The sequence below is a fragment of the Condylura cristata genome, unplaced genomic scaffold (genome assembly GCF_000260355.1).
Source record: "Condylura cristata isolate star-nosed mole 26May11 unplaced genomic scaffold, ConCri1.0 scaffold00015, whole genome shotgun sequence".
Classification (NCBI taxonomy): Eukaryota; Metazoa; Chordata; class Mammalia; order Eulipotyphla; family Talpidae; genus Condylura; species Condylura cristata.
In genome coordinates this window covers 10526225-10550880 of record NW_004567116.1, presented here as the reverse complement: position 1 = coordinate 10550880, position 24656 = coordinate 10526225, and the positions used below count along the sequence as shown (strand labels likewise).

Below are 24656 nucleotides of genomic sequence, written 5' to 3'. Positions count from 1 at the left end.
TTTAATTTAGGACAAAATGGCCTATGTCCTGATCAGTTTGGGAAAGACCTTAAGAATACAAAGCATAAGTTTGATATGCAACTGGAAAAGATGTTCTTTTTTCTTTTTGACTTTCTTAACTAGTCCCTTTAGGGTCATGTAGTGTTTGCTGTGTTTGAGAACGTGGGCAATGAGAGCCCTGTTTTAAAGCTATGGTTCTACTTTTCCCAGAGTCTTCAGTGAAAGCAGTTGACAGGAGACGTGAGCAGAATTGATTTATTTATACGTAACTCTCCCCCTGCCCTTCAGAGAGAGTTAACCTGTTCGAGATGTGTGAGCCTAGCTGAAGCAGCGTCTCTCCTCTAGCTTTCATCATATCTACAATATCAGCTCACCAAAATGGGAGTGGGTGTGAGTCCTGGTCAGTAAATCAAGGGATTGTCTAGTTTCCTCAAGGATGTGCTGTCAAAGCATCCAGCTGTGCGTGCAGCTTGCTCAGACTGGAGTGGGAAGGCCAAGGGGAGAAAGTGCTGCTTTGGCCACATGCCACTGCCTTAGTTTAATCAAGTAAAGAAGGAAGGAAGCCCGTGTGTGCTTGCGAAGGGGGGGGAGGGTATCTTGCAGTAACGTGCTCGGGGCCCAGCTGCTTTGCTGTTCTTACCTGCAACGGGGTAAGAAGGAGTCTAACGCCCAGGTTTGCCGCACCGTCTGGTTGCCCAGTGATTCTTGGGCATAAATCTAAAGTAGCACACCCACCTGGTCAGAAGAGGTTGGCCCTTTGCTTGGGAGCTTCTCTTTGGAAACAGCTCCTGAGTACTAAATGCGGGGTCTTTACGAGGGCAGCAGGAGTCGCTGTCTGAGCTCCTCGCGTCCAGGCTGCCTGTGTCTTACTGCGGGGTCAGTGTCCCGTCGCCCTGTTTCCCGTGTCAGCAGAGTCTTGTCACCTCACACACAGCCCACACCGGTGTCCCTTCTCACTTTAGTGTCGCTCTTGCCTTGCCCTTGCAGACCCCAGCCCGGCATCTGGAGGCCTGTGGAGCCCACGCGTCCCCGGCCTTCCCTCTGGCACCCTGCCAGGTGTGAGCATGTGCGGGGCACAGAGCCTGGAGCAGGCGAGCATTACTGTGGTGAGGGCAGGCCACAGCTGTCCATGCCTGGGTTTCTGGCATGTGACACCAGAACCGTGTCCTAGCTGTGGTAATTTTTCAAAAATTAAGTGTAATACAACCCTAAAATCATGTTGAAGAATGGAATGTGTTCTCATTTTTCTGTAGTGTGACTTGAAAGCTTATACCCCACCTTATCAATATGTCATAACTGTATTTACCCAGCCCCTTTTAGTGCATAATTTTCAATTTGCTATCTTTGAAACATGAAAAGGATCCTCAGATGTTCGTCTTTTCTGCATAGACCATAGTAGTCCTAGAATAGGAAGGGGAGATAGTGGGGCTATTAACAAAAAATTGATGAGAAAAACGTAGAAGTGACAGCATAGATTTCCGCCTAATGATGAAGTTGAAAAGTAAGGCTTGTTCCGTGAGTCTAGCCAGAGAGGCGGCAGCTGCAGCGGGGCCCCAGATGAGGCGCCCTCGGAGCGCTGTGAGCCGGGGTCTAGCTTTGAAGCCGGCTGAGGAGGGCTGGGCTGGTGGGGGAGCCCCGTTGGCAGCTAGCGCCGCTCGGAGCAGGAACAGCTAAGGTGCGATGTGGCCAAGGTTCCTGGGACCCCTAGGTTCTCAGGGACATGTCCTCCCACTAGGGAAGTTTCAGGACTTCTGGCAGACGTGCTAAATAAAAGATTGCTCCCACTCTGCTCCGAGTTCCAGATTGAGTGGCTCTGGGGTGGGGACCGGGAAGGCACATTTCTGGAGGGTTGCCAAACGGTCTCGATGCGTCGGTCTGGGACCACACTTCACGTGGCGCTGGCTCACGTGGCGTGGCCTTGCCCCCACGTGGAGAAGGCGCTCCCTTTTCCCATCTAGCTCCTTCCCTGACTCGGGCTGGGATCTAGAGATGTGCCCGCAGCCACACGGAGCTCCCGGGCTGCAACACCTAGACAGCAGCGCTCGCCCCAGCCCCCTGCGGCTGCACCGGCAGCTGACCATGGCGCTGGCTGTGGCTGCAGGCGGGAGTGCCCACCGGCAGCACGGAGCCGGGAAAGGCCGTGCCCAGTCTGCCTCAGCTCCGTGCCCTTTAACTCCCAGGGTGTGGAAGGTTGCTCTGGAATTTGAACGTCTGCCCAGCCCCCCAGAGGCCTTCTTGGCTGATGCTCCCCTCACCCTCCCACTGCCTAGATAGCACTCAAGTATGTGGGGGAACTTAGAAATTTCAGCTTGAATTTTAGGTAAGTTTAAATTTTCAAAATCTCGTTTTCGCAGGCATCCCATGAAGGCCAGTGTCACACAAGCGATCTGCTGCCTCTCTAAATCCCAGACCTTTCCCTGAGTAGCCTCTGCCTTTGAATTGCATGTGTCTATGGTTGCTTCTGTGGGAACGAGCTGGGAAGTCTCTAGTCACTGGCAGCCGGGGAAGAAGGAACTGACTTAGTCTGTGGTTGGGGAGGTACAGGGAGAGCCAAGGAGCTTGATCTGGGCCCCGCGCCCAGAGCTTGGGGAGACCGGTGGCCACACAGACAGGGATAAGAGGCCCCCCTGGGGAGGATGTGCAGGGAATACAGGTAGACAGCCTGAGACAGCCTGTGGGTCAGACCGCCTCCTCTGAGCGCCCCTGCCTAGAGACAGACCGCTGTGCGTGTGCGAGCACGCACGCGCACACACGCACGCGCACACACGCACACGCACACGCACGCACGCACGCCGGCACCACCCGCCAGTGGGGGCGCTGGGGAGTCTGCGCACCTTGTACCTGCCTCGTGCAGAGTCCACTCCCACAGCCTCAGCTTCTGTGAATCAAATCCTCCTTTTGGCTCACAAAGGACTGCCTCCTTGCATCACACAGCGCGTAGGGAGGCCGTGCGCAGGATGGTTTTCAAGAGTCTGCAGGAGGCTGACCTGAGCTGCAGATCGAGGCCATGTTGAATGTTTTGACTGTCGCCTGCAGACCCCACCTGTCCTCGGTTAGTGCCTCCACTTCCCTTCCCCTTGTCACAGGGGCCACCTTATTAATTCTGCCTGAGGTCTGCTTAAATGAATCAGTAGCAGAAGGCCCCAGGAAATACAGTGGTGGGATCAGGGCAACATGTACTCATTCTGTTTCTGGTTAGTTACATGCCTCCTAATTAATATGTGAGTGTAATTTTCTAGTAAATGGGTCATTATAGATGCAGAGTAGAAAAAATCCTCATTGTTCCAACTGGAGGTTGAGTCTTAATTTTTTTCTTAATATCAGCTGTACTTTTTACTTTCACATAAAACTTTTTATAGTAGAATTAAGGATATAACACAAATTAAGACCTGTTCCCAAGAGGCAACTGCTTAGCATCCTTTTCAGCATCCTTCTTATACTTACCTATTTCCCCAGAAGATGCTTATATTAAATGCTATTTGGTGATTTTTTTTTCTTGTTCATAAATATTACATTTTTGCTTCCTTTGAGTTGATTTTTCTCCTGTTCTCTTTGTCTGTACATTTCTCTTCTCCCGTCCTACCAGCCGGGCTGTTACAAGTCCTCATTAAAGCAGTATTTGTTTTATGCACTAGTAGGACCCTACAAGTAGTTTTCAATTAAACCAAGTAGGAAACTTTCTGTTTTTATTCAATAAAAAGTTGTGGACATTAAAAAGAATTCCAGGAGTAGATAGCTTTTTCTTTTTCTTTTTCTTTGTCTTCTTTTCATGTACCTGTCACTAAGTTTTACTAAGTTCTCCAACCCAAGAGTAAACTCCAGGACTTGCCTCCCCCTCCCGCCTGCTCCTCTACTGCGCCCCACCTGCAGCTCAGGTCTGGGGTCTGGGCTCTGGGCTCTGGGCTCTGGGCTCATCGCTCATCGCTCATCGCCCCCAGGGCTCCTGGACTGCAGCCGCACAGTCTCAGTTCATCATAGCCTGGAAATCGCCTTTTCTCTCTTTGTTGGATTCTTTGTCTCCAAGTTCTGACATCTTCCACTTTGGTTTATTTTGTCCAGTTGCGTCCCAGAATAGGAGCAATATTGAGATAAATTTGCTGTTTTCTTGCGTGTCTGAAAGTATATTTATTCTGTTTAAGTTTGATTCCTAGTTGGACTAGTGCGGAGTTCTGGTGGAGGTGGTTTTCTTCAGCATGTTGGAAACATTGTTCCACTGTCTTCCAAACTTTCCATTTTTATTTTTTTTAAAGATTTATTTATTCATATAGAGCTGGGGTACAGGCCAGAGATGCGGAGGGTGAGAGGATTCACCAGGGACAGAGTGGGGAGCAGAACAGGCAGATCGACGAAGTACACTGCTGAGGGGAGCAGCGGGCGGGTCAGGAGAGGTCTGCCTCGCCATGTGGATCTCCTCTGGGGTAGACGGGAATCGAACTCATGCGGAAGTGGCTTAAGCTTCTCAGTGCTGTGCTTTAACCCGCTGCGCCACCAGGGAGGGCCCCAAACTTTCCATTTTAACCTCAGAAGTCATGTAAATATCCTGGCCCTTGACTTGGGAAATTCTGTGTTCTGAAATTTCATGATGCCCTTGTTCTGAATGGCTTTTTATTCACTGGTTACTGATGTGCACCTTTAAACTGGAAATTCTTAGCCAGCTCTGAAAATTTTTGCTTTTATTTTTTTCTTTGATTGCTTTCTCTCTCTTCTCATGAACTTCAGTTGCCTAGATGATGAACATGCTAGATTTTTTTTTTTTGTCTTTTCTCTCCTGTTAACAGCTTGTTTTTAGTGGTCTATGTTTAAGTTTCTTAGATATTTTCTTAATCTTCTAACCTTGTTTATTTTTAAATTTTCTTGGCTTTGAATCTATCTTTTGTAAGCTTACTCTTGTGTTAAGGGTGCAGTACTTTTCTAAAGAGACAGCGTTTTGTTTTCATTTCTCTTGAGTTCTTTGTATTGCTTGCTTCCTTTGAATTCCATTTTTAGTTCCTTTCATTGTTTCATACTAGAAACTTTTTCCAAATACCTGATGGTTCCTGGTGGTCTATTCTGTTTAAGGGTGAGACACTGAAATGTTGGCTGGCCATTCTCTGTCCATGGATAAAGCTGTTGACAGATGGACTTTGCCTAGCTTAAGAGGAAGGGGACCTTACCATTTGCCCAAATGTTGGTTTTTATGGATTATTTCTGTTTTTTATGGATTTCTGGTTTTTATGGATTATTATTTCATGGATCAAGAGAATAATTTTTCTTCATTCTGGGGGTTGGGAGGATGGGCAGCAGACGTTTTGGGAGCTGAATGGGGACAGAAACAGCTTCCCAACACTTCACTGTATAGACCATTACTTAAACTGTTATTTGACATGGTGCTTCATATCCCCGAGAGTAGAACCTCTCCACTTCATTTCCTCCAGAGAATGGAGCTCCCTCTGCTCTGGTGGTGAAGGGAAAGGTGGATGTGCAGAGGAGGGCCTGTTACCTGCCTCTGCATGGCAGTTTAAGGCGTCGTGGAGGTCACTGCGTCATGTTCTGCTTTCCGAGCCTCTCCTTCTTGGACGCCTGCTCTCTCCAAACTGAGTCTGTTTACTGTCATCTTTGGAAGATTGGGCTTTTTTTGCTTGGCTAATTTATGTTCCTCTGCTTTTTTTGTTTGCTGTTCCTGGTGATAGTAACTTCAATGACAGGTCTCTGCTGGGTTTCTCCAGTGCAAAATTACTGTTGTTCTTTTTTTTTTTTAAAAAGAGTTATTTATTTATGGATACAGAACTGGGTACAGGCCAGCGGTGCAGGGATGGGGAGAGGATTCACCACACACAGAGCGGGGAGCAGAGCAGGCAGATAGATGAAGCACACTGCGCGGGTCAGGAGAGGTCTGCCTCACCATGTGGACCACCTCCGGGTCAGGCTCAGGCTGGGACCGAACTCATGCTGAAGTGGTTTAGCTTCTTAGTGCAGTCCTTGAACCCGCTGCGAAAGGCCCACTGTTGTTCTTTTAAGGTGTCTTGTGGGGAAATATTTTGAAACTATGTAAATATCCTGTTACTCCTCAAGCCTTCAGCCTGAAGTTTTAGCATCCACTTGTCTGAATCATTTGTTAGAATGGTTGCCAAATGGTGATGTTCTAATTCCTATTCTCTCTCTGCTCTTGAGAGTGATTTTTCTTCTCTAATCTGGGGATTCATGTCTTTTATCAGTTTTGGGAAATTCTTAGTCATTGTCTCTTTGAATATTACCTATCAGCCATTCTCACTAATATCTCCTTCTTGGAACCCTGTGTCGGACATAGGAATCCAGAAAATCCTGTCTGCATGTCAGACCTCTTTCATTCTATCATTTTTGTCTCTAAGTTGTTTTGACCACACATTTTCCATATTTTTGTCTTTTCAGCATGTTGGATAGTTTTTTTCACATCCACTTTTCTGTTCATTTTCAGCTGTTTTTTTCTAACTGGTTTTTACCCATCCACTGAAATTTAAATTTCTAGACATCTATGTAATTATTTTTCAAACTTCTTTCTGGTCTCTCCCTCTTTCTTTTATTATTATTTTTAATGTTTTCAGCTCATTCTCTTCTACTTTTAATTATCGCAGATATTAACTTTACATTCTCCAGTTAACCCATTTTGAGATTTCAGGTCTAATCCTAGGTTTGCTGACCAGGTGTTTCCTTATGCTTCATACTTCTGGGTGGACATTCACCTTCACGAAGCTGTCTGAGAAAACCTAGCCACCGGGGGAGGGCATCTTTCTCCAGGAGCCCATTCTTCTTTTGCTTTGCAACCCAGAGGTGTTGCAGAGCTGAATCACCTTCTCGCTTTAATTCCTCAGTTGTGATTGCCATACTGCACAGGCTCACATGTGCTTCTACTAGAAGCACCCCCAGCCCAAACTCAGCCTGAAAAAGTTAAAGGTTTTGTTGCCTCCATGTCCTCAGAGACTTTGGAGACCCCCTTTCTCCAGTTGTGCAGGCCTTTACTTGTGCAAGTCTGGCTCGTCTCGAGTTCCATTACCGGGTTCAAAGCCACATCCCTCATCTGGCAGATGTGAACCCCCACTCCTGGTTGCTAAGCCCAGCAACAAGGTCTGTCAGTGCCAGCCAGCTCTGTGCTTTGGCTCTCCTTTAGAGTTTTCTCTTCGTTTTCTGGTCCCTGGGCTTTCCTTTTCCTGTGAGCCCAGCTGTAGATTTAAACGATTTTTTTTTTTTAAAGATTTATTTCTTTATTCATACTGAACTGGGGTACAGGCCAGAAATGCAGGGGCGACGAGAGGCTTCACCAGAGACAGAGTGGGGAGCAGAACAGGCAGATCAATGAAGTACACTGCTGAGGGGAGCAGCGGACAGGTTAGGAGAGGTCTGCCGCGCCGTGTGGATCAGCTCCGAGGCAGGGATCGAACTCGCACTGAAGCAGCTGTGGCTATCTTGCCGTGCTGAGCTTTAACCCACTGTGCCACCAGGGAGGCCCATCCTACCTTTCTATGTGTTACATAGCAGGAGGCTTTTGAAAAGGAAAACGCTACGCTATCTGTTTTACTTCTCCAAATGTGTGGGATTCTTATCCATGGTTGTCTCTTGCCTATTCTTTTTGCCCTTGTGGGGGGGTGTCTTAGGTGGGGGAAGAGTGTGGGGGGAGGGAGGAAGCAGAGATAAAGCAGTAGACAAAACATGCCTCATTGAAATTCCAGAGGAATTAAGAACTAAGGAATGGTGACATTATAGAAGTTGTTCTTTCCACTTTGTATCAACTTTCAAGGCAGCTTGACCTACTTGCCACCACAAAACTGTACAAGAACTTTGGCTTTCTTGGTTTTTACTGTGTTGGTGTTCTGAGCTTAGCTGCCACAAGCTATAACTTGTGGCAAGTATATTGGGGTGTCCTGAGGCTGGGGACCTTCTTCTACACATCCCTGACCTCGGCAGTGCAGACTGTGGGTGGCCAGCAGGCCGTGTCCAGGCAAGGGGATCCACCTCTTTCCAAGTATAGGCTAGCCAGTTGAAAATATAAATTTGTTTTCCATCTCATGAGAAGAAGTGTAAGTCACTATTTATATTCTTGAGCACTTTATATTTGGATTATAGGTCTTCCTTATTTATTACTTATTCTTACTTATTACTTATGAATCAAGTAAGTTCTTACTGCCTTTTGTTGAAGTGTTTCTTTTAAGTGTTTTCAGGGCTTATTAAGTTTCCAGTCTAGGAATGATGATTGTGTTTGAAGACCATGTTCTAGGAATCATCTAAGTCTTTGGCACTATCAAACTGCTGAGCTGTTATTCTTAATATGTCAAATTCTGCACCAATAAAATCAGTGATGTGTTATTTTTGTCCCTACTTCATCATATTCTCCCATTTAATTGCTTAGACAGTATCCGAATCCATTTTGTCATAGATATTTTTAGTGCAGTTTATTACTTGCAGACTGATACATCTCATGAATTATTAAAAGGATCAGCATATGGAACCTGCTTTTTCCTCATTCCAAATTCTTTTAATATGGCTTACAGTGAGCCATTTAACTCGCTCTGTCCATCCCAGTGATGGAAGCCACATCCAGACTAGGATTCTTACAAAAGTTTCACTTCCTTTCCAAAAAGAGGAAGATGAATGTCAACTTTTTCCTTTACTACCTGAAAAGCAATCAGTGGCAACCCTTCCTGCTCTGCTTGACAGTAGTTTGGCTTTCGAGAAGAAGGATAGGCATTTAGCCAGATGTGAATTTCTGTGCTATGCAAAGTAAAAATTTAAGTAGTTAAAACTCAGATATTAACTGGAATCTTCAGAGAAGCATTCAAATGTGTTTGATCTGGAAGCCTTCAGTAAAATAACTATTGTTCAGAAATTCCCAAACCTGCAAGTCTAAACCCCTCTTTCCTGGTGGTGATCTGAATAAGTTGGGGTGAGTTACCAAATCTGTCTTCGCAACAATGTGCTCATCTGTAAGAACTGTGTTTAGGATAACAAGAGCTTCAGAGGAGTAGTATAGCAGTGGTTACCAATTTCTAATCAAAACCGGTGGGAAGGACATTTAGGGGTCAAACCTTGAGACTACTTAGTAGCTTAATTGTGTGCTTTATCTCTTTGTTATCCTGAACTGTAGAATGGGAACAGTACTAATTTCACATGATTGTTATGAGATATTAACGGTGTATGGGGAAGCATTTTATAAGTGGCATAGTGCTATAAAAATTAAAGTGTTGTTCCTGTACGTCCGCTGGTATCATGCATTATCACATGAAAACGTAAGTATTGGAATGGAGAGGACATTGGAGGAGAAAAGCTGAAATTTGCAGGAGGGCGCTTTTGTACACAGGCAGTCTTCATTATGTAGTTTTGCTTTTTAATGCTTACAATCCCAAGAGTAGCATTCTGTTGACCCTGTAGTTACAGATGAAGAAAGTGAGACTTCTTTAAAACCCACTGCCCCTGTTGTACAAATGAGGAAATGCCGGCATGCAGTGTAATTATTTGTCTGGTACAGAGATCCCCAACCCCTCATTCCATTCTGTTATAATACACTGCCATATTTTCATCACAATTTTTTTTTATCGTGCACACAAAATGGACCCTCAAATTAAAGAGGAGACCCAGCAGCACATAGTTAGATTGACACTGTCAATAAAGACATCTGTCCCTGGCTGGCTATACTGACTTTCCTAAGCATTTTAAATCTACTTTAGTTTATTGGTAAGTTGATGACCTGACTCTAAACAAAGTGAAAGTTGGCATCCTGGAGGATGAGTCGGGAGCCAACGTGTGCTTTCTTGTGGTTGGAGGACCTGGCGTATCTACCCAAGAACTGTAGAAAGTAGGGAACAAGAGAGCAGAACGGAAAGTCTGTGGCCTGTGCAGGGCACTTCATATGTGATGTCACCAAACCAGAAGGCTGCGTCTTTGTGAAGGGTGAAGAAGAGTCGGCCACTGTTGGGGGTGTAGTGAATAAGCCACCTTTGCCTAATGTTGGCCAAATTCATACTGGAATATGGTCTAAACAAAGCTTAAGAGGAGAATTTCACTGACAGTGGCCCTGTGTTGCTAGGGGCTAGCAGAAGTAGATGTATAATTTCTTGGGGGGATCATCTTCATCCAGGTCTCAAATAGCTTTTACCCCGCCTCCCACCAAAGTCTAAGAAAAATGAGCAACTCATTATCAAAAACTACAGAACATTAAAGAAATAGAGCAGCCACGAGTGAGAGCCAGCAGAAGCAGATCTGCAGAGCAGTCGTATTAACTAGTTGCGATTTGATTGTGAGACCCAAAGAGATAGAAATATAGAGGTATTGTGAAATGATGTGTGTGGAAAACAGACAGCACAGACTGACCAGAGCTCCTGGGAGAGAGGAGGGAGCTGCAGGCAGGGGCCTTTTAGGAGCAGAGCAGTTTGGATTTTTCTAGAACTTTTGATACCAGACGTCAGATCCAAGAAGACCAACCACAAACAGAACAGTCATGACGACAGTGCAGTTTACTGTGGAAACAAAGAGAAGGTCTTACGAGCATCTCGAGGAGAAAGACAGACTAACAGCCGGAAGGTTTGACCTGCTTCTGCGACCCCGACTCGGCGTGTGGGGCGTAGCTGCTCTGGCCGGCAGGGGTGCTGCGCTTGCTCCTCTCGGACCCTGCACCCACATACAGAGAGCTTACTCGTGAACGCACCACGGTGGGACGTCTCAGCCGAGAACGGACCATCTCTTGAGCCTACAGTGTGAGGGAGATGTCCAGCCTTTCATTCCTTCACCTTTTATGTTTCTGCTTGATCCTGTTTCATGTTTTTGTTTCTGTTTTTCTGAGTAAAATGATTTAAAAACATAATGCAGTCAGTAGATTTCAGACTTGTCCCCAAGTCTTTTCTCTCCATCCAAACGCCCCTGCTTGAAGACGGCCTCCCACGCCTGTCTGTCTTCCTCTGCTTCCCCTGGCTGGGAAGGGCTGGGTCGCACGCGGGGCTGGGCATTGCAGCTGGCGGGGTTTCATAGTTAAGGCAGCGCAGGCCGCATTGCTGATTGCCCCTTTCAGATCTCCCGGTAACCATTAACATGAATATCATCTCACTGTTTGGGGCAGGGGACACCACCCTTGTGCGTGTTAGGAGCGTGATGTGAACGCGTAACCCTTTCCTTGCTCTGTGAGCTCCAGAGAGCAGGCCCTGGCTCCCCTGGTGGGGAGCCTGTTTGATAGGGAGCCCTCGCTGTCAGAGGGGAAATGAAAGAGTTAACTCCTTTTGGTTTTGGCCTTTGACCACTTCAGGATGAGAGGCATGATGAAATACTTTTCAAAGTCTTCAGTGGAAACACATCATGCATAATTGGAGCAAAAAAGAATAAATCAAAGCTTTTCCCCTCCTTTTAGTCTGGTAATTCATAATTGAAACCACATTGAGGTAAGAGTTGATAACTTCAAAACAACCAAGAGAACTGCCCTCTCTATCAAGGTAGGGAGAGGTACAGCTACTCATTACTAGGGCTCGAGAGCTTCTGTCTAACAGGCCTGTGTTCTTCTCTGTCCTTCTTTCTGACTTCTTGCTTTTCTGCGAGGCAAAATGCCTTTTCCTAAAATCAAATATGGGTTGACTCAAATGTCTGCTTAGTTCTGTTCTTGTCACATGAAGTTATACAGAGTGACAGAAGCCACCCCTGACTTAGTGAGTGGTCGGGGATCTCTGATACAGCGAGTCATGGGAGTCAAATTCAAGGCATCCTGCCTTGAGCGCCAGTCCTCCCGTCTGGTTTGCTTGATTTAGGGTAAGGACTCTCGGTAGCTGGCAGTGGACTGTGGCCTTTCTCACTCTTGACTTTATAGTCCTCAGACGGTTTCAACAAGAAATTTCAGGCTGGCGAGCGAAGGCCGTTTGCTCACCCCCCTTTCTGTTTGGGGCGCAGCCTTGGCTAGAATGGTGTTGTCAGGCTGCCATATCAGGCTGCCAGGCCCTTTCAACTCAAAGAAAGTAGGGGGCCTCTGACAGCTGCCTTTGGAGACTCAATCCATGGGCACACCTAGCGGTGAGCCTGGCTCCTCTTGGAGAAAGCCCCTTTGAACTGGGCTTGGCGCCCAGTCGCCCACAGCCTTTCTTTCAGGACCTCCTGAAACTTGAACCAAAGTCCGTCTTGCTAGTTTGTCAGCTCACAGCTTTGGCGGGGCTTTCTTGAATAAGCTGTATGAAAAACTTTCCTAAAGCCGACGCTGTGACCTGCCAGTTGCTGTGGCTGTCGTGGATTACTTTTCTGTGGCTGCAGTTTAACAATCTGTATTTCTTACTGGGGCTTCTCTAATTGGTTAAGGGAATCAGAAGCAAAGTGTGGGCAGAGAGACGAGCAAGGTGTTTGGGCTGGACGCCAGACTGTCAGAACGGCGCGCTCCTCTCCGCTCGGGGTCTCCTCCGGCCTCTGAGTGCACAGCCCCACCGAGTGTGGGTGGGAGCTGAGTCCACGCCAGGGCTCCGAGGTGCAGCTGCAGGACATGGGTCTTGCCGCCCGCTCGCAGGGCTCCGTGGCTGGGCGCCTGCGTTCTTGCCCTAAACGGAGATTTAATCAGGCACCAGAGTTAATTGCTAGCATTGTTTGCCTTTTCCCTGGCAGAAGTCAGAGTCCTGAGTAAATTATGGACGTTTAAATTTGCTTGATTTCCTGCAGAAAGTGGGGTCAAGAGGTCCCAGACTGTAGACACTCTCTTTGGTCAGCCAGCAGGGGGTCAGTTCTTAAAGGTATTTCAGAGGTGACTAAATGCCACTTTTGAAATGTCCTTCTCCAGTAAGCCTTTTCTCTGGGGGTTAGTTTGTTGACCTTCCCCCAGTGCAGTAGGAGCATAGACCCCAATTAAAGCTGCCTTTCTCCACACTGTCACTGTGTTCAGAGGCACATGGGATTATGTTTAAGGCGGGAAAGAGCAACGGCACAGAAGCCTGACATTTCCTATTTCTGATCTTTTGAAATAGAACGTGCAGGTATTATGGGAAATATTCAGGAAAACAGGGTTTTAAGAGAAATGAACAGAAAGCAAATTATAGGACTTAAAAACAAAAACTAAAGCAACAAAACAAAACAAACTCCTGTCCCTTGGGCATAGGTAGATTCATCCTGCCCGCACTGACTTCCCTCAGGCCCTGTGCCCTTCCTCCTGGCGGGGGCCCTCGCCTTCTGTGCCTGCCTGTGCACTTGCTCAGTTGCTGCTGGGCTTTTTAGCCAGCACCCTCCAGCTGAGCCTTGAGTCCCCCCAGGGGCGCCCTCCTCACCTCCTCCAAGAAGGCGGAGGTGATCCAGCCTGTGGCCTTTTATGTCACCACCAAACTTTAATGCCTTGTTCTACTACTTGCTCTGATGCAGCGTTACTAACCTTTTTACCTGGCTGTCTTCTCCACCAGGTGGTGAACATTTTCAGGGGGAAGGAATTCACCCTGCATTTGAGTATTCTAGGCTGTTAGTATATACTAAAAAATTGTTGACTGAGTGAGTATCAGAAATAATATTGGTAAAAATAAATGACTGCCGGGCCCTCCCTGGTGGCGCAACAGGTTAGGATGCAGCGCTGCAAGCTGGCCGTAGCCGCTGCAGTGCAAGTTCAACCTCCAGCCCTGGAGCTGACCCACATGGCGCACCAGACCTCTCCTGACCCGTCCGCTGCTCCCCTCAGCAGTGTACTTCATTGATCTGCCTGTTCTGCTCCCCACTCTGTCTCTGGTGAATCCTCTCACTGCCTCTGCACCTCTGACCTGTACCCCAGTTCTGTATGCATAAATAAATACATCTTTTTAAAAAAGATAGCTAAGAAATAACAACTAAGAAATGTTAATAATGAAGTAATTACTATGCCAATACTATATACCTTGAAAAAGTGTTACTAATGTGATTTTTATGGCTATTGAAACTGAGGTGCAAGAAAGGTTAACTACTCTGCCCAGGTCTCAACAGGTGATCAGTGAAAGAGCCTGAAACCCAATGAAGGCTCACAGTTCCCAGCTGGGTCCCCGTGCGCTGACTCCCATCTGAAGTCCTTCTGCCCGGCAACGTGCCTCACCTGGCTCTAGTAAACACGTGTCCGGCAGCTTTTGCGTGGCCTCCACAGCCTTTGCAACGTCTCTGCTTTGTGGGGGGCGGTGCCGGGCTTCAGTCCTTACTGTGTCCATGATGTGCTTTTTCCTCTGTGTGCTGCCGTTTTGTTTCTCTGGTTTTCAAGCTCTATTTGGTATGCAAGTGAGTAGTGTGGAAAAACTGAATCCCAAGACAAGTCACTGTTGGTTTCCCACCCACCCATTATTTCCTTCCTGCCTCCCCCCTTTCATATCCATCCACTTCCCCAGCGAAACTGGCATGAAGCTGGCATACAAGACCAGGCCAGACCTGTTGACTTGCCAGAGGCTGTGGCTCCTTCTCCCTGGCAGTGCTGTGAAATCAGAGTGGTGATGCCTTTCATGGATGCTTCTGTTTAAATTCCAAGGAATTTGCTTTGCAGAAGCCAACTTTGCATGGCTCAGGGAATTTCCCCCTTTTGGATGTCACGAAGGCATGCAGGTGTGTTAGCATTTCTCTCCTCCCCAAGAACAGACCCCATTTTGTTGGTGCTTTAATAGTTTTTCCTTCTGTGTTAGAAGTATATTTACCTTTTTTAATTTATGTGCTTACTTTGCGTCAGTGTTAAGTATTCTGTGTGTTACTATTCCAGGTACCATTTGAAGTCGTAGTGTGTGTGTAGGTTCTTGCTTGCTAGCCCAGATTTGGTGATCACCTACAGGTTATGTAGCCTTGAGTGTCAACCGCCCTCCCTCCACTCACTCTGTCTCTGTCTTTCACTGGTCAGGCAAATGATCGCACGGCATTCATGGCTTCCTAATCTTACGATTCTATCTGTGATATTAAAAGTAATAACTAAGTCGTCTGCGGTGGTGTTTTGAGACTCGGATGAGATAGTACTTGTAAAGAACAGTGTCTGTCACTTAGTACTCAGGCAATCTTAAATGCTTCAGTGTTATTAATATATGCTTCATGTTTCTTTGAAAAAACATTTTAAAAAATTATTTCCGGGTTAAAGCACTGCACTAAGAAGCTAAAGCCACTTCCGAATGAGTTAGATCCCTGCCTGCCTCGGAGGTGACCACATGGCATGGCAGACCTCTCCTGACCCGCCCACTGCTCCCCTCAGCAGTGTACTTCGTCAGTCTGCCTGTTCTGCTCCCCACTCTGTCCCTGGTGAATCTTCTCACCCTCCGCATCTCTGGCCTGTACTCCAGTTCTGTATGAATAAATAAATAAATCTTTAAAAAAAAATAAATTATTTCCATTTAAAATGGTGTTTTCACACCTAAGAGCACTGTGTTGGGTGGAGTAGGTGAGTGGGATGGCGTGATGATAGAGGGAGTGTGGATCTTAGCAATTGTGACCTAAGCACAGACTTCCGTCTCTGTGAAAGTCGTGAAGCATAAGATTTGGGGGGAAAAAAATCACAGGTCTTCCTGGAATGTAATCTAGAGTAGGGCACAAAACCTGAACTCTAGGCACCGCCCCCAAACTCCCTGTCAGGCAGGCCTGATGCCATGGGAAGAGGAGGTCAACCTTCCGGGGAGCCTTGCTTGGCTGTGGTATCCGTTTGTGGCTATTGTGGACATTTGGGCTTCAGCGACCTGGCTACTCGGACTCCGGGAATCCTGTCCACTTTCCTGAGGTCCATCCCGGGTGCATCCCATGTGCCTGCTGTCACCACAGGTAGTGATGGGTGTCTACCAGTGACATGGATGAAGTTGATGGGGAACCTTGGGGATCCCCGAGGAGAAAAGCTTCTTGGGAGGCGCAAGAGCCAGACTTAGAGATAGGACAGTTCATCTCGAACCACCTGCTGCAGAGACAGAGTTAGGTTTTGGGGTTGTCACATAATAACATGGATGTGACTGTGCTTAATGCCGTTGAATTGTACACTTAGAGCTGGTTTAAATGGCAGTTTTCATGTTACCACAGCTTGTTTTTTTTTTTAAACAATATAATAGTTTATTTTTACATCATTTTGTGCCTTTTTCCATTTCAGTTGTAATCATGTTACCACAGTTTTAAAAAATTAACATGATATATGTGGAAATCATTTTCTACTTTAAATGAGTGAACTATATTCCATATGAAGTATAGCTCAATAAAACCATTTAAAATATTAAAATAGGGCCTTCCCTGGTGGCACAGCGGGTTAAAGCACAGCACTACGAAGCTAAAGCCACGTCAGCATGAGTTCATCCTTGCCCTGGAGGTGACCCATATGGTGTGGCGGACCTCTCCTGACCTGCCCGCTGCTCCCCTCAGCAGTGTACTTCATCAGTCAGCCTGTTCTGCTCCCCACTCTGACTCTGGTGAATCCTCTCACTGTCCCTGCACCTCTAGCCTGTACCACAGTTCTGTATGCATAAATAAATAAATCTAAATATATATATATATATTAATCTTTTCCTATTATCAGTGTAAAGATATTTTTGCTTGTTTTACCACATTAAAAATTACTTAATACTTCATTGGTAGCAGAGAAATTGAATTGCCTTTGTTACATTTTAAATTCTATTGAAAAAATTTCAAACTTACAGAGAAATTGAGAGGATTATATGGTGAACTCAGATGCTTGTCACCTGGATTTAAGTATTTTATTTATGCCCTTTAGTCTCATTGTTCAAAATGTCCTTTGCTTTGGCAATGTTTTTTGTTTCATTGTTTTTACCTTTTGTGAAATTTCAGTAAGCTGATTACTTACTGGACTCTTTCAGTCTGAAAACTTATCTGTCATATCATCTATTCTGAGAAATAGTTTTCCTAGTAAGTTTCATCTCTTTCACATTCTTTTTTCTCTCTTAGGATCCGCCAATTAGTTGGATGTTGAACCTCCTGTATATTTTCATGCTTTCAGTCATGTTTTTCATCACTATCAATGTTGTTCGCCAGACCAGAATATGCTGCTGTTAGCAGGCAGAGAGAGGGGTACCGTGGGTCCCTCAAATGTGTGTACTTGAAAGGGATTCACTTTACTTAGATTATCATCTCTATCTTTCAGTTCACTTTTTAAGAAATGTAATCATTTTTTTGATATCCGAGATGTCTTCCTTGTTTTTCAGTAGGAAGTTTTTAGTTAGAAATAGCATTTTATACTTGTATTATGAATGAAAAATCTTTTCTCTCTGAGGTAATTTGTATTAATGCTTTAATTTCCTTCTGCTTCTATTGTCCATTTCCTCTTGGTCCCCATTTTTCTGTATGTTTACACTAAAGATGTTCTTGAAACGTCTGTGATTCTAAGGTCTGTTCGGGACTGAGAGGGAAGCACTATGGGCCTGGCCAGAAGTCCCTTGTGTGAGGCCTGCCTGCTGCCGGAGGGCGCAACTCTCACGTTCACCAACAGCCACCAGCATGGGAACTGGAGGTGGAGGACTGTAGGACTCATTCAGAATATAGAACTTAGCCTGCTTTTTCCTCTAGTGATTCCTGTGTTTCCAGCTAGAGCTTCAGTTTCCTCAGAGAGTGAATGTCTCTTCCCTCGCTGGATGGGGAAGAAAAGCTCTGTTGTGGCTGAGCAAGCCCGAAGGTCGGGTGAAGGGATGGTCCGCCACGGGCCTCTGGCTGCTCCGTACGCGTGGCTCTGACCAGCCCTTTGTTTTCGACCACACTCTTCCTCTTTCCTACGAGGGGTTCAGTGAGCCTAATGATGGAATCGGTGTGGGGTTCACCAGTTTGAACCTGTGTCACTGCCAGCTTTTCTTTGGAGGTGCTTCGGCTTAACTCTCCTACTTGAGCTCTGTCCCCACGTTGTTAACCCGTCTCAGTCTTTCAGAAATAAGCTAAGACTGCTCATCAGCAGTTGTCTCTTCTCCCATTTCTTTGTTGTCTCAAGTAACTGTCACTTGGTAAAGGGGGGGAGGGAATCGAGATGCATGCCTGTGTTGAAACTGCCATGCAGAAACTGTGATTTCAGTGATATCAAAGCCAAACTTAAGAGTCAGTGCAGATCTAGAGGTGGTGAAGATTCTGCATAGTTCCTTAGCTTCTGGGTTGGCCTTGGCAAAGCTGCCAACACTCTGCATTCAGGTTTGTTGATAATGTTGGGAGAAAGCTCAATCCAGTATTACTAGATTCTTCTCTGATCCACACTGATTTGTTCTCTTACAGAAATGGGGGAGTGTGAGCAACCCACTCTTCCTCCCCCTGATCCCACCACAGTCCCAAGGTTTTACTGCCATCGTCCTCACCTACGATCGAGTAGAAAGTCTCTTCCGGGTCATCACTGAAGTGTCCAAGGTGCCCAGTCTGTCCAAACTGCTAGTTGTCTGGAATAATCAAAACAAGAACCCTCCAGAAGGTGAGATGGGTGAGGAAGTTGTGTGTCCAGGAAGACACAGGTGGGGTGGGGGTTGGGGGGTTGTTCTTACAGCTCCCAACTGCAGTGATTTTGGGTGGCCAGATTATTTGTGTCCTTTGTTTCAAATGACTTCTCCTGCTTTGTCAACAGTGATGCCATTTCTGAGGCAGCCTGACCCCAATTTTCCCAATCATCTCACCCTTGTTCTAGGGTGGCCTATTTAACTCCAAGCCCATGGCGTGTTCTGTAGCCCAAGTGTTTGAGGGCTTAGGAATCCACAGGATCAAAGGCCGGCAGCCTTGGGAAAACAGTGCTCAGCTTTCCTCAGCCATCTCAGCTGATTTGTTTACATGAAATCTCAGTTTAAAAGGCATTAGTTTTCTCCTTCCTTATCTCGGCTCTGCTACGGTGCTCTTCTTCAAAAAGGACGGCCTCACTTCTGGCTGGGAGATGGGCAGAGAATGCCCTTGCCAGGACGGAGTCAGTACCTCAGAGTGAGCCCACTCTGCATGTTCCCATTGGTTAACCAGCACCCCCCCCAACCCCCCCTTTGTTCCCTGCCTTGGCCACCCCGTAATCTGCTGGCTGGCAGCCAGGATTGAGGACTGTTTGATTAATTGGATTTGTTTTTAATTCAGGACACACAGAGCATGTTCCACCTGCATTTAGTTTCTCATTCAGTCCGTCTGTTACTGACCCTAATCCCAGGGACTTCAAAGCTCCTGCCCTTTTATAGCCTATTAAAGCCAGGAAGTTTCTGATGGATTAGAGCAAGGAATGGGTTTGAAGTTTGTAATGTGTACCACTATCACCGATAAGGTCTGGTTTATTGCCTGACAGTAGTATCTGCACTTTTTAATGGCTATTCCCTTTTAATTGGTTATTCTGAAGTCAGGACAGTCACCCCTGGAAGCTCCCAGCAGTGGGTCTGCAGTGGAGGCTGGAAGAAGAGCACAGGCAAATCATACTGTTTGCCGCAAGAAATTCTCTAGTCTCTTCTCAAAATTTGTGTTTGGTGGAATTTTTGTTCTCTGAGAGAGTCATACCCTTTCTTTTTATATTCAGGGAGCCATGCTTTAGTTAAAAAAAAAAAAAAACATTTAAAATGTAGGTCTTTATATCCTGAAGCACATTGCTTTTTCAAAATAGCTATCTTTCTATGCCAAGCACTTTTTCCTCCCAACATCTGGTTTTCTGGGTTTTGTTTTATTTATTTGACTCTCGGTAGAGGAGAAAGGATGGGGCAGGAGAAAGAGGGAGGCCGTCAGGGGCAAGAAGGCAGGAGCTGTGCAGGGGCACGCGGAGAGCACGGCGGCACTGACCGGGCTCCCCGCCTCTCGTGGCCACTGCAGAGAGCAGGCGTCTGCTGGAGCTGCGCCCCTCGTTCTGGAGGTGGCTTCTGCTTGACGAAGCAGCCAGTGCGCCCCTCATGGGCTCTGGGACACCTCGGCATTTCCGCCTGCGTCATTCACGCTCCTGAGCCTGCTCCTGCTCACGGAGAGCGCAGAGCCCGCTGGCTTGCAGGGCGCCTCCCAGGCCCCAGCCTGGCGCTCGGTGACACTCCTTAGCCCAACCAGGAGGCTGGGTTAGCCTCTTGGGGCTTGGGGGGATTAGTTATTGTGACTCTGAGTCTCTTCTTGTGGGCAAGAACTTGGCAAACTATGAGAAAGGAGTCCTCATCTTCCTCTTTTTCAGTCTAAACCCCAGCACGGGCACTGTGAATACCAGCGGCACAGCCTGGGTATTCAGAGCTAAATTTTGGTCGGCCCTGCTAAAATGTAGTGGTTAAATCTTTTGGTTCCAGAGAGGAGAGGAGCCCTCCGCCGCCCAGGCCCTCACTTTGGCATGCTTGGAGGCGGGGCCAGCTTTCTCTAAGAGCGGTTTTAGGTCAGGGCTCTGGTTCTCACGACGTGGTGGTTTGGGGAGATGTGAGCCACGTTTAATCTTCCGCGGGGTGTTTGTTCAGTGGGTAAACGGGGGCTGTCAGCTCTGGTCCTCACGCCAACAAAGGCATCTGATTTTTCATGTGCGGCATTAGTAAGCATTAGTAACATATATGTATTTTTAAAAATCAAGTCCAAAGCTTTGAAATATTAGAGGCAAAAGTGATGTTTTTCACTTTCTCTGCATTTACTAAAATAAATACTGTGGTCGGCATGGCTGCTGCCGGGAGGATTAGTGTAGGCAGATATTCCTACCCCCCCCTTCTCTTTTTCACTCTCCAACCCAACCAAATTCTTTTTTCTTTTGGTTACGTTTAAGTCGAAATTGCTGGGCTTGACATTTAAGTAAATACTTAGACTAGGCAGTAGAAATTTCCAGTGAGCTTTCATCACATTAATTTTGAGCTCTGTCAGGAAAAAAATGAGGCAAGCCCCTGCCCTTCTCCTGCCAAATTTTCAGTTTCCAAACTAGGTGGATGTAGAGGTTATTTAGCTTGGTCCTCGGCCCTTGGTCTGAAGGAAGCTGTTCCGTTGTACATTTGGGATAGATTTAACTCCGCCTCCTGTTTCCACGGATTTTAGTTTTACATCTGAATTGCTCTAGGAGACGCCCCTCCGCCCGTCTCAGGGTGCCACTTTCATGCTTCTGGTAGACTGCAGGGGCCTGGCCAAGCGTGGCAGGTGGTCAGCCCTGGAGAGACGACGGACAGCAGCAGCAGCAGAGACCTTCCTTCGGCTGACGTCTGGGACTGCGGGAACTAGGGTCCTGAGGACCAGCTGTCCCCGGGACAGCGCCGACATTCCTGAATGAGCCCAGGCTCTCTCTGGCAATCACCTGAGCATTTATTTTGTGCATCTGCAGATGTTTGTGATGGGGATTGGCAGGTAGATTTGGGCCATCTCCGGTTAACCTGAACTTTTTGTAGTGCCTTTGCCAAGTTGTGAAAATTCTCTTTGCTCACATCTCTCCTGGCATCCCGTATAGAGAAGCCCATTAATCAATACATATTACTCCTTAATATGAGTTCTTTTTCTCCTTTGAGCTAGACTAGAACTCGTCAGTGTGAAATTATCAAGTCACCTGGCTCGGCTGTTTGTTTTTCATAAATTCAACCACGAGTTTGACATATTCTGATTTTTAGGTTACTTAGCATGAGTGGAGGCTCATATTTCTATTTTTCCTACTATGGGCTCATCACCAGATGAGACACAAGGGACAGGGGCATGCTTAAGGGAGTAAGAATGGAACCTGAAGATTTCTAGCTATGACACCGTTTCCTTCTGCATCCTGAGCGGTCACCCGTATCTTTTGCCAGATCTTTTTAAGCTGTAATCAGAGAAGTGACTTCATAAGACTTTACAAGAATCCATTTGTGAAGGTGAAAGTGACATGATGTGATATAGTAACATATCATACATGTGAAAAGGGTGCTGCTGCCTGTCTCCAAAGCCGGAGAGGCAGGTTCAGAGTGACCGACTTGCTCACGATCACATGGCCAGCAGGGGTGCACTAGGAAGGATTTGACTCTGTCTCCAGAGCTGTTCTTTCTGTGATATGTTACAGCCTCCCGCCATCTCAGGACCTCAGAGACATCTTGCTTCGTTTCTCTTCTGATGTCAAGTAGATACCGGCCCTCAGTTAGTGCATTCCCAATACAGGGGCACCTGGTACTGCTGCAGGCATTTTATTCCATCTTACCATCATTTCCACCGTTAGAAAATCCTTGCCTGTTTTGAGTCTAAGTTCATTTCCTTGTCATTTTCATGCAGCCATTGATCCTGTTTTCTAACTTCAGAGTCCTAGGAACAATTCCTTTATAATCTGCTCACTCTTTTGAGATCCCTAATGTGTCATGCTAGGGTCCAGATAGGAGGCAGGACCCACACAGAAGCTCAAACAGGAGTTTAATATAAAGAATTATTAACCAGTAATAGAATTATTGAGGGTGAAAATAAGCCTAAAATCGGTAGGAAGTACAATTTTGGGGGAGCCTCTTCCCCAGGCAGGTCTGAGAACTACACCTTGTTGGAGAGTGTGTGGCTGCAGCCACTGCACAGTACCAGAGGTGGGGGTTCGGCCAGGCTGGCAGGAAGAAAACCACCTGCCCCGTAACCCCGCCCACCCTCACCCAGGGTTCGGGAGTCTGGTAGAGCCCTTGGAGAACCCCAGCTGAATTGCTGTTGGGGGCATCCACAGAACTTGCCAGAAGCTGCCTGCAGAGGTGCTGTTGAACTCACTGGGAAGCTGGATGGAGTGTCTGCACAACTTCTGGGAAGCTGTGTCTGGATGTATCACTTAAACTTGCTGAAGCGAAGTGCCCCTGATGGCACTGATGGCCAAATATTGAGGGGGGCGGGGGGCGGGGGCGGGGAGGCTCACCAGAATCAGAAGGAAAAACCCCTTCCTCCCAAAGTGTCCCTCCAGCGCCCTCTTCTGACAAGGCTCGGCATGATGCCCTCCAGAAAGGAGAAATGTCCAATCCAGTTCTCACAAACAGGGCACTGAAGGACAACTTGTAGCTGAGAGGCAAGAACTTGACAACTGGCACATTAGTTTCTTTAAGGGTTCTGTAGACATCCTGGGTTCAGGTACCCCAGGTATCTTCATATTTTGCAGTTTGCTTGGCACTTCTCTCAGAGTTTCTCAGCGTGTGGTCCAGAGTCCACTGAATGGACACCCCTGAGGCCCTTTCAGGGCGGCTGTGAGGTGGAAACTATTTTCATAACAGTTTGAAGAGGACACCAAGTCTCTCCCCTTCCCCCTCCTCCTCCTCCTGGCGAGTATGCAGTGGGGTGTTCCTGTGGGGGTGGGATCTCCCATCTCCAGCCTGCGTGTACATATTCTTGTGTTTTAGAAATTTCCTCAGCTTTGATTGCTGGTACAGTAAACTGTCTTTGTGTGTATCTCCCATGTAAACACAAACCTCTTTGAGGTTTTCAACTATTTTTAAGAGCGCAGAGGAATCCTGACACCAGATTTCAGAATTTCTGGTCTGTGAGGTAGAGCTGTAACCACCTTCACCTTAGTGATTACAGTGAATTCACGTTTATAAGAACAGGGACAGGAGATTTATGATAACGATTTTATTTATATGGAAGAGGGAGTGAGAAGCAAGCAAGAATTGAGTGCTGGGAAGACTCACTGAATTATTTTGTTCTATGTTTAGAGAAAACGGTCAGGATAGGGTACAGGTCCTACTTGGCGTTTGATGCTAAACAGATTTGGATGCAAATATTAGCCTTACCATGTATGAACTCTTTGACTTGGCCAAGTTATTTAAGCACTCTGAGCTTTTAAATACTGCTCTGTAAATAATGTCTGCCCCATAGGAGGATTGAAGGACATTGTTACCATAGGGTGATGTGTCTAGTTGTTTATTAGAAGCCCCTTCTGTCTCTGCTAATTCCTAACCCAGAGCAAAAGCGATTGCCCCAGACACCGTTGACAGTGCAGAACTCAGCCCCCAGCCTCACAGTCCTGTGCCAACCCATGTATCCAGAAATACTGATTGTATAATTCTGTGCAGGAATGAGACTATTTTCAGCCATCATGACTAGTTTGAAATGGCCTCGGGGGTCACTTCTGTGATCTCCATTTCTATCTTGTCTGTGCCTGCTGCTTTTGGAGTCATCCATGCTTTAAGGCTTCCTTAGTGCAGGACTTCTCACTTACACAACCCCCTTCCAAGGAGCCCCTGGCAGTGTGTTACATGGTTATGTTGTAAAGCACAAGAGAGCTGGTTTTACTCTGCCATCGGCTAAGACAGCCTCTTCCCTTCTGCCACTCCCGCCTGTACGTCTCTGCAGGGAGGTGACGTGGGAGTGACCAAGGCATGCTGGGGCTTCAAAGCCCACAAAAGCTACATCTTCACACAATCATGTGACAGACTTTTTGGAAGCAGTTTGATCCCTAGTTTTCCTGTTCTCATTTGACACACGTGTGAGGAACGCACTGCCCTCTGGAAAGGACCCTGAGGTCAGTGTTGTTGCATGGTGCACCAGCATTATTAATTTCATGCTGTGCTAAATGCAGCATTTTAAAATAAGGAATCTGCGGTTGAAATGCTGCAATCATTTTCAAAGTAGAGTGGGGGAAAACATGCAAGGCAAGTCATGGGTTGGTGTTTTTCAGTATACTAGAAAATCCCGCATAATTGGTCCTAGAAATTTGATATTTACTCTGTAAATTGGTCATGATGAGAAACCAAACCCTGTGCGGGTGGGGTGGCCGGGAGGGCGCGGTGGGTGATGTGCTAAATAAGAGGCTACACTCACTGGGTGAATAGTTTTGGTGGGGGGCGCGGGAGAGGCCGGGCTGCGGCGGGCGCAGAGGGCAGGCGTCTGAGCGGCGGGCGCAGAGGGCAGGCGGCGGGCGCAGAGGGCAGGCGTCTGAGCACACGCATCGCGCG

The 24656-nt window shown here is 46.8% G+C and overlaps 1 protein-coding gene across 1 annotated transcript in view; it reads left to right on the top strand.

Moving 5' to 3' along the window:
• EXT2 (exostosin glycosyltransferase 2) overlaps positions 1–24656 on the top strand; it is a 102150-nt gene that overhangs the window by 47967 nt on the left and 29527 nt on the right. The window contains exon 8 of the mRNA XM_004682888.2: positions 18115–18304. Coding sequence (XP_004682945.1) covers positions 18115–18304 — 190 coding nt within the window. The remainder of the gene's footprint in view (positions 1–18114; positions 18305–24656) is intronic.